Source organism: Microcaecilia unicolor, chromosome 4, assembly GCF_901765095.1.
Source record: "Microcaecilia unicolor chromosome 4, aMicUni1.1, whole genome shotgun sequence".
NCBI classification, from domain to species: domain Eukaryota; kingdom Metazoa; phylum Chordata; class Amphibia; order Gymnophiona; family Siphonopidae; genus Microcaecilia; species Microcaecilia unicolor.
The window spans coordinates 7,845,705-7,858,640 of NC_044034.1; the positions used below are offsets into that span (position 1 = coordinate 7,845,705).

General features: G+C 43.9%; 1 protein-coding gene across 1 annotated transcript in view; it reads right to left on the reverse strand.

Annotated features, from left to right (window-relative positions):
• The window catches only part of LOC115468274, a 25,655-nt gene continuing 12,719 nt past the window's right edge, over positions 1-12,936 (reverse strand). Inside the window, exons 2-4 of the mRNA XM_030199862.1 lie at positions 12,005-12,851; positions 9,775-9,955; positions 1-568 (exon numbers count right to left, since the gene is read on the reverse strand). Coding sequence (XP_030055722.1) covers positions 362-568; positions 9,775-9,955; positions 12,005-12,851 — 1,235 coding nt within the window. The 3' untranslated portion in view covers positions 1-361. The remainder of the gene's footprint in view (positions 569-9,774; positions 9,956-12,004; positions 12,852-12,936) is intronic.

Consider the following 12,936-nt stretch of genomic DNA (forward strand, 5'->3'; position numbering starts at 1 on the left):
ATGTTTATCTGTTTATTTCTAACAACTTCTAAGCATTAAACAGAGCAGTCTAAGCAAGAAAGTAAATAACTTTTGGGCTCCCAAGCTGATCCCAGACTGACCAAGCTTGAGGGTCCTGTTTGTGCAGCGCTGCGTACGCTTTGTAGCGCTATAGAAATGCTAAATAGTAGTAGTAGTAGTAGTAGTCCTGTTCAGTCTGCGGATATAAGAGCAAACAAGCAGAATCCCTCAAACTTATAATGCTATGCTGTTTACTGAAGGCAAATTAATCTCCTTTCAGCTCCTTCAATAGCTTTGTTACTGCTATCAAAAGCTGCATGAAGCCTCAAATTCTTTAAAAGCAGGTGAGATAATTACATTTCTATTTTGCTGTAACATCTTCCTGTTTAACCTCCAGGTTGAAAACAGAAGCACCTTTCCAGACACCTCTGACAGTGGTTACAAAGCCAAACAGTGTGGAAACCGTAGCCACGTACGGCACGTCCATCTGTGCCTTCTGGATCGTGGCGACTTGTTTGATCGATTTTCCAGGAGGCACCACGAATGTCGAGGATCTGCTGAACTCAGTCTGCAAAGAGAAACCAGTCAGAAATCATATGCTTTGTCCAGGACCTGATTGCCTCAGAGTTTGGTACCTCTGTGGTATAAATTCCTGCAGCTCTTACATTTTAACAAATTTGATGAATACAAAAATAATGATCTGAAAATATCATATAGCAAAGCACTCAAATCACAAACTCTTCAATCACATGGGTGCATGAATAGCCGAGCAGTGTTTCATATATAACTATGCACCTTCATTTATAATGTGCTCATAAGTCTAGGTGAAATAAATATTACTTTTTTGAATGTATATACCAGTCGTTTTATCATTGAGGTCACTGACCAGGAAAGGGATCAAGACATCATTGTTGATGATACATTGAAACCCTCTGCTTAGTGTGTGGTGGCGGCTAAGAAAGCAAATAGAATGTTAGGTATTATTAGGAAAGGAAAACAGAAATGAGGACATTATAATGCCTTTGTATACCTCAAATATTATGTGCAATTCTGGTCACTGCATTTCAAAAAAGATATAGTGGAATTAGAAAAGGTACAGAGACGGCGACAAAAATGATAAAGGGGATGGGACAACTTCCCTATGAGGAAAGGCTAAAGTGGCTAGGGCTCTTCAGCTTGGAGAAAAGATGATAGAGGTCTATAAAACAATGAGAGGAGTGGAACGGGTAGAAATGAATCGCTTGTTTACTCTTTCCAAAAACACTCGGACTAGGGGGCACGCAATGAAGCTACAAAGTGGTAAATTTAAAACAAATCGGAGAAAATATTTCTTCACTCTGTGTAATTAAACCTGGAATTCTTTGCCAGAGAATGTAGTAAAAGCATTTAGCTTAGCAGGGTTTAAAAAAGAGGTCTGACCAGCTTCCTAAAGGAAAAGTCCATAGAGCATTATTAAAATGGACTTGGGGAAAATCCACTGCTTGAGAGCCAAAACACAGAGTCTGGCAAGAGAGAAAGGGAAGCTAATGGAAGCTCTAGTACAGACAACTGGTGAATATGTGGAGAAGCTGCAGTTACCTCCAAGCTGCTGTGGAAGCAGAACAGAAGGGATTATGGTAGGCACTTGAACAAAAAAACCCAGGAGGTCACAGCATTGAGAGACCTTGGAGAGCAGGATAACAGAGGTCATCTGTGTGAGGGAGCAGATGATCCTGAAGGAATCTTCCATGAGAGGGAGCAGACGATCCTGAACAAATCTTCCATAGAAAGGCTACAGCGACATGCAGACCTACTCCATGTGTTTCAAGAGGCAAGAGAGTACTGTTTAGATTGCAGAGGTGCAACAGGAGAGTGACTTGGCTAAGCTTAGTGGGTCACGTGATCAGCTCAAGCAGCAGGACCTCCTCATAGAAGAACAGCAGATAGGAAAGGGTCAGTTTGCCACCAGGTGCTTACTGAGGAGAAAATAGAGTGTGTGAGAGAGAAATAGAAGAGATGGCCCCTGAACAAGTAACTCTGTTAAGAGCTTCCAATGACACCCTTCAGGAGGAATCGAAGGGTTCAACTTTGTTGGTAGAAAAGTCTGAGGAGAAGGCAGAAGCGAATCACATACTTCAAAAACTGCAGGGATTGCTGAAGCAGAGCATTCGAGCTGATCAGGCTAAACAGATGAGAAGCTCTTGGATCCAAGAAGCAAAGGAGCAAGCCATGTGTCCAGCAGCAGCAGAAGAGCAACCGGCGAAGCCGCAGGACCAGGCTAAGAAGCTCTAATCCCAGATCTGTCAACTGGCAGACCAAAACCAGGTATATCAGACCCAAGTGGAAACTACTTAAGCAGAAATAGTGACTGCACAAGTGCCAGTGGAAGAGTTTGCAAGCACAGGGGCAGCTGTCTAATCTCAGGAGAGTCAGGAGGAGCAAGCAATAATCAGAGTGCTAGAGAGCAAGAACACTGAACTTCAACAGCAAGCCCAAGAGATGTGCCTCTGGGAGGAGAAGGTGAGAATACAGCAAGAGTGTACTCAACTATTTGGAAGAGAATAAAGTGTTGATGCAAAAAAATGCAGCGATACGGTATCAGCTCAACACAAGGTTTGTTGTGGTGCAGGAGCACCAGGAGAAATTGTCAGAGCTGGACACAGGGAGATGTGTATGGCAAGGCCAGATGGCAGGAGAAGAGACGCCACTGACCTAGTTAGAAGTATCCAGAAGAGATACTTTAAAGGGGTTGGAGAATCTGACTGCCCATCTCAAGAAAGAGTCTCCTGCAGAAACTACTCTGGTGAATATACGCAAACAATGGAGGACCGATTGATGGATGCTAGGAGAAAGAGGGAGGAATTGGCTAGCTGGCTCAGCGATTCCATGAAGGAACAGACCCTAGCTTTAGAGGAGCAGTGTAACAATGCCCCCTGGTGGGGCTGAAAGAGGCAGGCTGTGAGGGGAAAAGTCTGGCCAAGACTAAGGAGGGTGACTTATTCAACACCCCAGACTTGTTGAAGGATTTGATAAAAGAATACAATGCAGCCACTGAGAGGGTGGTGAAGAGCACCACAATGGAATTCTGAGAGTGGCTGCCCACTGTGTTTGATGTCTTTTGGCACTGGCCACTTGGTAGCTGCTGAGATCTTTCCGGGATTCATCAGGGTACTGTCAGAGGAAAGGTTGTGCCCTAGGAATTCTGTGGATACCCTGTCAAATTCACATTTCTCTAGTTTTGTGTACACCAGGAGGGGCATTTTCGAAAGATGGGATTTGGATGTCCTTAGATATGGACATCTTTGACTTTCGGAGATTTTCGAAACCAAAGATGTCCATGTCTAAAATGTCCAAATGTAAGCCATTTGGACGTGGGAGGAGCCAGCATGTGTAGTGCACTGGTCCCCCTAACATGCCAGGACACCAACTGGGCACCCTAGGGGCCACTGCAGTGGACTTCATAAAATGCTCCCAGGTACATAGCTCCGTTACCTTGTGTGCTGAGCCCCCCAAAACCCACTACCCCCAACTGTACACCACTACCATAGCCCTTACATGTGAAGGGGGGCACCTATATGTGGATACAGAGGGTTTCTGGTGGGTTTTGGAGGGCTCGCTGTTTCCTCCACAAATGTAACAGGTAGGGGGATATGGGCCTGGGTCCGCCTGTCTGAAGTGCACTGCACCCACTAAAACTGCTCCAGGGACCAGCATGCGCTGTCGACCTGAGTATGATATCTGAGGCTGGCACGTAATATTTGTTAGTGAAATTTTTGAGGGTGGGATGGGGTTAGTGACCACTGGGGGCTAAGGGGAGGTCATCCCTGATTCCCTCTGTTGGTCATCTGGTTATTTTGGGCACCTTTTTGCGCCTTATTCATAAAAAAAACACGTCCGGGTGAAAATATCCAAGTGTTCATCATGGACGTTCGTGCTTTTTTCAATTATGGGTCAAAGACGTCCAAGTCTTAGGCACGCGCAATCCCGCCTTCCCCACACCTCCGATACGCCCCCTTGAGATTTGGACGTCCTTGCGACGGACTTCATCTAGAGATGTCCAAAATTGGTTTCGATTATACCGATTTGGACGTCTCTGGGAGATGGACGTCCATGTTCCGATTTATGTCGAAAGATGGACGTCCTTCTCTTTCGAAAATGAGCCTGTAATGCTTCTGCAGATATTTGAGAACATGACAGACTTGACGATTGTGATCTGTTGGAATATTAGAGAATTTTAAGGTATCATCTAGATATTCTACAATGCACACTTCTATAAGGACTTGGAATATCTCATTCACCGGATGCTGGAATGGAGCAGGAGCATTTCTTAAGCCAAAGTGCATTATAAAGCAAGCAAAATATCCATATCCATATTCTACTGGCAAAAAAACATGATTGTGAAGATGATCTGTTGTTTTTTTCCACTGAATATGGAATTCATGTCATTCAAGCCAGGGCATCCACAGGATTATGGCAAAATGGGGTGCATGAACTGAGTCAAATCTTATCACATCCTGGTGATCCTGAATCATAGTCACTATAAGAGGTTCAGTCTCTAGAGTTATGGGGTCCAAGGACAAGGAAGAGCTATGCTCTTCATTTTCTCAAGTACTAGAACTTGATGCTCCTGAGCAAAGGTTGGCGCCATGAAGCAGACAGAAGCTCCAGAGTCAATCGTGGTATGTGTAGATGTTCCTTGTCCTTCTACAGAAGGTGGACTGATGTAACCACATGAACAGTTTGGGTACCAAGCATACAGTTCAGTTTTAAGGGGTTGGGTTAAACTTGATCCACACCTCTGCCTTCTAGAACTTCTTGCAGTTCTGAGGGCTGCTTCTGCTAGTATTTCATATATGCCCAGGCAGGCTACAACAAAGACAGAGTTCTTCTCGGTGTCATCATTCTTTTCCTCCATGGATAGTCTGCAGGGGGGCGCCAGAGACCCTAGGCACGGCCCTGTGTCTAGGGCAGGAAGAAGAATTCCAGGCTGGGGTGGAATGGCAGGCAGACTTGGAGCAGGAATCAGGACAACAAACAGGCAGGTAAAACAGCAGGGACCAGGAAAAGAAGGCAAACTTGACAGCAGAAAGTAGGTATGTAACAAAAGTGAAAGAGTAGAACTGGGTACAAGACCAACCCATTAGACACCTTATTACACCAGCAAGGGTGTGCTGGGTTGACTTCCTTGTGTGTGGTGCACACACACCCCTTTCTGGTTCAATGGGCTTCCTCTGGGGGCAGTGACTGTCTTCCACTGTTTTCCCTCAAAGGCTCAAGGGGGTGGATCTAGGCTGAGCAGAACTGTGAGATCCTGAGTTCAAACCTTGGCACTCCTGGCAGGTGAGGAGGGCTGCAATGACATTTTTTTCTGAAAGATAACCTGGACATTATGACAGGAAGGGGAATGCTGTTGAGGAGGACAGGTCACATAAGCATACCTTGTAGCCTGCTGAGGGTACTACTGTGCAGTGCAGGAAACACAGAAATACCTGAGCTGAACTGATTGCCAAGCATAACTCGGAATTAACTCTGTATTGTACTGGGGATGTAGGGGCAGTACCTAGGTTGAACTTATAGCTAAATTCTTGATCACAAAAATAGGGAAAATCCATTCACTCCTAAAAGTGTAGAAACACACTACCAAATAGTAAACTGTGCCCGACAAATTCAAAAATTCTTTTATTTAATAATGTATAATACTTCACTCAAAAAAGTTACAATGAAGGGAGGAAAAAAGATTTCACTGGGTCAAAGGCATTTTGGCTATTGCACTATAATTCACTAGTTAAGACCCCATTTTAATCACTGGACAAAAATTAATCACTGGTCAAAAACCCTCCCAAAAATATTTACATTTTCACATGCAAATTTTCATAAATCATAAAAATAAAATTCAATTATTCTTAAATCTTGGAACATTCGTCATTTGAAGGTTGATATTGTATCACCTTTCTATTATAACATCAGAACTCGACTACTGAGGATTGTAGTGACAAGTTTTTTGTTGAACACAGCACTTATAATTTTTCACCGGTGATTACTACTACTACTACTACTACTACTACTTAACATTTCTAGAGTGCTACTAGGGTTACGCAGCGCTGTACAAAATAAACAAAGAAGGACGGTCCCTGCTCAAATGAGCTTACAATCTAAAGAACGAAATACAGGAGTCTTAACTAGTTCATTATAGTGCAATAGCCAAAATGCCTTGGACCCACTGAGGTCTTTTTCCTCCCTTTATTGTAGCTTTTTGAGTGACGTGTTATACATTATTAAATAAAAGAATATACAGAGGGGCATAATCGAACGAAAACGTCTATCTCCATAGGCGTTTATCTCCAAGAACGGGTCCGTGAAGGAGCGGACCGAACCGTATTTTCGCAAAAAATAGACGTCCATGTTTTATTCAACAATTTGTGAGCTGGGCGTTTTTGTTTTTCAGCGATAATGGAAAATGAAAGCGCCCAGCTCAAAAACGAATAAATCCAAGGCATTTGTTCGTGGGAGGGGCCAGGATTTGTAGTGCACTGGTCCCCCTCACATGCCAGGACACCAACCGGGCACCCTAGGGGGCACTTTTACAAAAACAAAAAAAAAGGTAAAAGAGCTCCCAAGTGCATAGCACCCTTCCCTTGTGTGTTGAGACCCCCAAATCCCCCTCAAAACCCACTGCCCACAAGTCTACACCATTATTATAGCCCTAAGGGGTGAAGGGGGGCACCTACATGTGGGTACAGTGGGTTTGGGAGGGTTGGACGACTAATAAGCATTAAGCAGCACAATTGTAACAGGTAGGGGGGGATGGGCCTGGGTCCACCTGCCTGAAGTCCACTGCACCCCCTAACAACTGCTCCAGGGACCTCCATACTGCTGCCAGGGAGGTGGGTATGACATTTGATGGTGAAAATAAAAAGTTGTGAAACATCAATTTTTTGTGGTGGGAGGGGGTTAGTGACCACTGGGGGAGTCAGGGGAGGTCATCCCCGATTCCCTCCGATGGTCATCTGGTCATTTAGAGCACTTTTTTGGGACCTGTTCGTGTGAAAAAAGGGTCCAACAAAAGTGTCCTAAATGTTCGCTAAAAACGCCTTAATTTTTTCGATTATCGCCCTAACGCGTACATCTCTCCTCGGCCGATAACCACGCCCCAGTTCCACCTTCGCCATACCTCTGACACGCCCCCATCAACTTTGTCCGCATCCGCGACGGAGTGCAGTTGAAAACGTCCAAAATCGGCTTTCGATTATACCGATTTATTCGTTTTTGTGAGATAAACGTCTATCTCCCGATTTGGGTCGAAATCTAGGCGTTTTTCTCTTTCGATTATAAGGTGGATAGTAACATAGTAAATGACAGCAGATAAAGATCTGAATGGTCCATCCAGTCTGCCCAACAAGATAAACTCATTTTGCATGGTATGTGATACTTTAAATGTATACCCGAGTTTGATTTGTCCCTGCCTTTCTCAGGGCACAGACTGTAAAAGTTCACCCAGCACTGTTCCTGTACTAAAAGTTCTGAAGTTAACGTCGAAGCCCCTTAAAATTTACACTCCAGCCCATCCATATCTATTCATCCACGATCAGGGCGCAGCCCGTAGAAGTCCACCCAGCATTGGTTTTACTCTCAAATTACCAGCGTTGCCACCCAATCTCAGCTAAGATCCCTTAGATCCATTCCTTCTACACAGGATTCCTTCGTGTTTATCACATGCACGTTGGAATTCCATTATCGTTTTAATCTCCACCATCTCCTGCTGTATCTACCATGTGTCTACCACCCTTTCTGTGAAAAAATACTTCCTGACATTACTCCTGAGTCTGCCCCCCCTCCAACCTCAATTCATGTCCTCTAGTTCTATCGCCTTCCTGTCTCCGGAAAAGGTTCATTTGCGGATTAATATCTTTCAAATATTTGACTGTCTCTATCATGTCACCCCTGTTTCTCCTTTCCTTCAAGGTATACATGTTCAGGTTGGCAAGTCTCTCCTCATACAGTTTGCAACACAAATCTCAAACCATTTTTGTAGCTTTTCTTTGCACCGCTTCCAGTCTTTTTACATCTTTAGCAAGATACGGTCTCCAAAACTGAACACAATACTCCAAGTGGGGCCTCACCAACAACTTGTAGAGGGGCATCAACACCTCCTTTCTTCTGCTGGTTATCCCCCTCTCTATGCAGCCTAGCATCCTTCTGGCCACAGCTATCACCTTGTCACATTGTTTCTTCAGCTTCAGATCATCGGACACCAACACCCCAAGATCTCTCTCCTGAGTCGAGCTTACTAAACTCTCCCCTCCTATTTGGTATCTCTCTTTCGAGTTTATGCACACCAAATGCATCACTTTACACTTCTTGGCAATAAATTTTAACTCCCACTGCGTATACAAATGCTGAATACTCCCACTGTCACCTAACCAGCCACACAAAACTACACATTCAGCAGTGGAGAATAGTGTTACCCACTAGTTAATGTGAGTGAGGTAGTTAACATCTATTTAGACACTCTAAGGAGTATAAAGTGGAGGGTTTTTTTTGAGCCAGACGATGGTACACCGGACCCACGCTTTATAGTCCGAAGTCTTGGGCTGGTTGGGTGGCGTTACTGAGGCTTTTTTTCTCCACTGCTGAATGTGTTGTTTTGTGTGGCTGGTTGGGTGACAGCAAGAGTATTCAGCATTTGTGTACGCAGTGTGTGTGAAGCTGTGTTTTGGAGTTTCATTTAATTTCAAAGCTTGAGTAGATTATTGGTCATAAGACGATTAAATTTTAACTGCCAGACCCTCGACCATTCTTCTAACTTTTGGAGATCCCTTCTCATCATTTCTACTCCCTCAAGGGTATCCACTCTATTGGCTATCTTTGTGTCATCCACAAAAAAGCAAACCTTTTCTTCCAACCCTTCAGCAATATCTCTCAAATATATTAAACAGAATAGGCCCCAACACCGACCCCTGAGGAATTCCACTGCTCACCTTTCTTTCCTCTGAGTGGATTCCATTTACCACCACCCTCTGCCACCTGTCGGTCAACCAGTTTCTTTTCCAGTTCACCACTTTCGGTCCTAAGTTCAGCCCTTTCAGCTTATTCATAAATCTTCTGTGGGGGACCGAATCAAAGGCTTTGCTGAAATCCAAGTAGATTACATCTAGCACACGTCCCTCATCTAGCTCTTTGGTCACCCAGTCAAAGAAGTCAATGAGATTCGTTTGGCAGGATTTTCCTTTGGTAAAGCCATGTTGCCTCGGGTCCTGTAACCCGTCGGCTTCTAGAAAGTTAACTATCCTTTTTTTCAGTAGTGACTCCATTATTTTTCCTACCACCAACGTGAGACTTACCGGACTGTAGTTTCCCACTTCTTCCCTGTCTCCACTTTTGTGAAGAGGGACCACATCTGCTCATCTCCAATCTTGCGAATTTGTCAGGCACACAATTCACTTGTTTTTGCAGTATGAACTTATGGATGAGGTCCAAGTTATGTTTACCTATATTGTACTGGGAATGAAGGGGCAGTACCTGAGTTGAACTGATAGCTAAGAATAACTCGGACCTCACTCATATTGTACCAGTGATGTAGGAGAAGAACCATAGTTGAACTGATAGCTAAGCATAACTCGGACCTCACTTGTACCAGGGATGTAGGAGAAGACCCAGAGCTGAACTGATAGCTAAGAATAACTTGGACCACACTCATATTGTACCAGGGATGTAGGAGAAGAACCAGATTGGAACTGATAACTAAGCATAACTCAGACTTCGCTCTATGTGGTAGCAGGAGTGTAGGGGAAGTACCTGAGTTGAGTTGACCTCGTTGAATTTCCAGGTGTGAGTGGTGCTTGTTTCCAGCACAATCTTTGTTTGTGCGTCTCCAATGACTGGGATGCCGGCTTTGAAGTTCAGTTCTATCCCAAATTTCACTGTGAATCCATGCTCGTGGGTAAAGGAACTCTCTGTTTTTATGGTTTTCTTAAATCTAAGAATAGGTGAGACAAATGATTTAGTAAGAAGCTTTTTCTGCTAAAAGTTTGAAATATTTTTCACCAGGTGAATATACATCTAAGCGTTGTCAAGGGGCACAACACATAGGCACCAATTGATTAGGGGTGTTAAACACAATACAAATTACCCCCTCCCTGTACAAAATAAAGGAGGTTGCCCAATACTGTGGGTGCTCAGCACCCACTGACACCCTCAGAACTGGCTCCTATGGGTGCCTTTAATAAGGTCAGGCATATAAACTCTTTGCAGTAGGAATATTTCTTTACTTCCCAAGTTACTATACACCAGATACGCTTTACTGCTCCATTTTCATTCCTAGACACATTTTCCTGAGGCAGCTCAAACTGTGGAGTCAGAAGATAATCTCCTGTGCCTGACTGCTATAGCACAGGTTCTTTCAACCAGCCATCTCTTTTCCAAGCTGAAGAGGCCTAACTTCTTTAGCCTTTCCTCATATGAGAGGAATTCCAGCCCTTTTCTTTCCCTTCCTAATTCTGCTGTATCTATTTTGAGATACTTCGACCAGAACTGAGTGCAATACACAAGGTGAGGTCACACCATGGAGCATTCTGTTGTATGGTATTTTACATGTGAATATTAGTTACATTTAGGGGCTCATTTTCAAAGAGAAAAACATTTTTATCTGCAATGTGTCTAAATCTCAAGGGGGTAGGATTGGGGCATTCCCAAAACGTGGCCGTTTTTCTGCCATAATGGAACAAAGCAAACATTTCCAGGGCTAAAACATTCTGCTCTAGATCTGTTTCAGTCACACGTAAGTCACAAAGGGTGCCCTAAATGATTAGATGACCCTCCCTTACTCCCCCCAATGGTCACTGACCCCCTACCACTCCCCCAATGAAGTGATAGAAACAGTACATACCAGCCTATATGACAGCTTCAGATGTTATGGACAATCCTATTAGAGCAGCAAACAGGTCCCTGGAGTAGCCTAGTGGTCAGTGCACTATGAAGGAGACCCAGGCATATATCCCACTTAACTAGTACACTTGTGGTGGAAAGTGTGAGCCCTCCAAAACCCACCGAAAACCTACAGTACTTACATGTAGGTGACAACTGCAGGCATAAGGGCTACTGTAGAGGTGTACAGTTGGGTACAGTAGGTTTTGGTGGGTTTTGAAGGGTTCACCGTACAATATAAAGCAGCCCCTGGGAGCTTTTATGTGAAGTCCACTACAGCGCCCCCTAGGGTGCTCCACTGCTCTGCTGGATCTCTGTGTGGCCAGTCTACTAAGAATGCTGCCTCCTCCCACTCCCCAGACATCCCAATGGCTTGTTTTTGTGCATTTTTCTCTTGGACTTTTTCTTTTCTTTTCTTTTCGAAAATGGTCCTAAAAGATAGATGCACTAAGCACAAAAATGTGTAGCAAATGGCCATTTTTCTGGTTTGAAGATGGCAATGTTCACAGCAGCTAAACACTCTGAGGCTTTTCCTCCTTTTTTGAAAGTAAAATCTATTTTGAAGTAAATTTTTTTGAAAGCAACTTTAATATTTAAGATAAGTTTTGTTTCTTGTGAACGGTTTTTGAGTATCTGAAAGTAGAGGAGTGTGGTAGCCGTGTTAGTCCACTCTTAAGGTTATCAATAGAAATCAAACAAAATAAAACATGGAAAAGAAAATAAGATGATACCTTTTTTATTGGACATAACTTAATACATTATCCACACCCATCCTGTTAGAATATCAATGATATGCTTTGATGTTCCCATGCATACCTCCAACCCACCCCCATCCTCCCACCCTGTCAGACTGTCATAGCAATGCTTGAATGTTTTTCACTTATATACACTGTCAGCTAGCACATTTGCTTATTTCCGATCTGAGGAAGAAGGGCAACCTTCGAAAGCTAATCAAGAAATGTATTAAGTTATGTCCAATAAAAAAGGTATCATCTTATTTTCTTTTCCATGTTTTATTTTGTTTGATTTCTATTGAGTATCTGAAAGAAACAGAGAAATGGCTACTCAGGATGTCAAGAATTTTAACACTACCAGCACTTACGAGAAGGTGGAATTCAAGGGGACAGAGCTGGGGTTCCGGTAAGTCTGCTCCTCCACAAGATCCCTCTCCATTGAAGTGATTTTTCCTTTGTCAACCTGAAAGTCCAGGCTCAGGATGCTTTTGATGCTTTTATCTTGAGTAAAAGCCATGATTTTATACTGTTGATAACCCCAGCCCATATGCTGAGCCTCATCAATCCAGGAACCTTTAACAGTGGCCGGAGGCTTCCCTTTGTACAGCTTCCCATTTCCACTGGTGCACCACAGATCTCCATCTGGGCTGAAAGAGATGAAATGAGAATAGGTTGTCCAACCATATCCTCCGACAACTTCACTTGTGTCGTGCCACATATCTGGCTCATCTGGAGGGCTTCGCCTCAGAAGTTTCCCATGATTATCGATTGCATACAGGATACCTTCAGAGTCAAAAAACAGGGCATAAAAATAATCCCAAGCACTACTTCCTACTTTCTTCGCCTGCCCATAAAGCCAGGACACGTTTTCATTGTTTGGTGCAGGGCCTCTGTAGAAGGCACCATCCTTTGTGGTGGCATACAGTGTACCATTAGGATGGAAGAGGATGATCTTGAACTTTTCCCAGTCAGTTTTCCCTACGCGCGTGGCTTCATTCTGGATCCAGTCGACAGACTGGCTGGTCGGCAGAGGTCCAGCATACAGCTCTGATCCCTGCACAGCATACATCATCCCCTCTGGACTGAAGAAGATATGGCTGATATTGTTGAATCTTCCAACATCAATGCATCGATCATAGAAGCTGTCATTGTAATCTGCAGGAGGTAATCCAATTTTACAGCGCTGAGAAGAATCCAGAGCAAATAGAACAGTGCCTGTAACCAAAAGGAGAAAAGGCATCATTGGAGACATCCACACTCTCCCCCCTCAAAGAGGATCAGAAACCACTCTTGTCTTTTG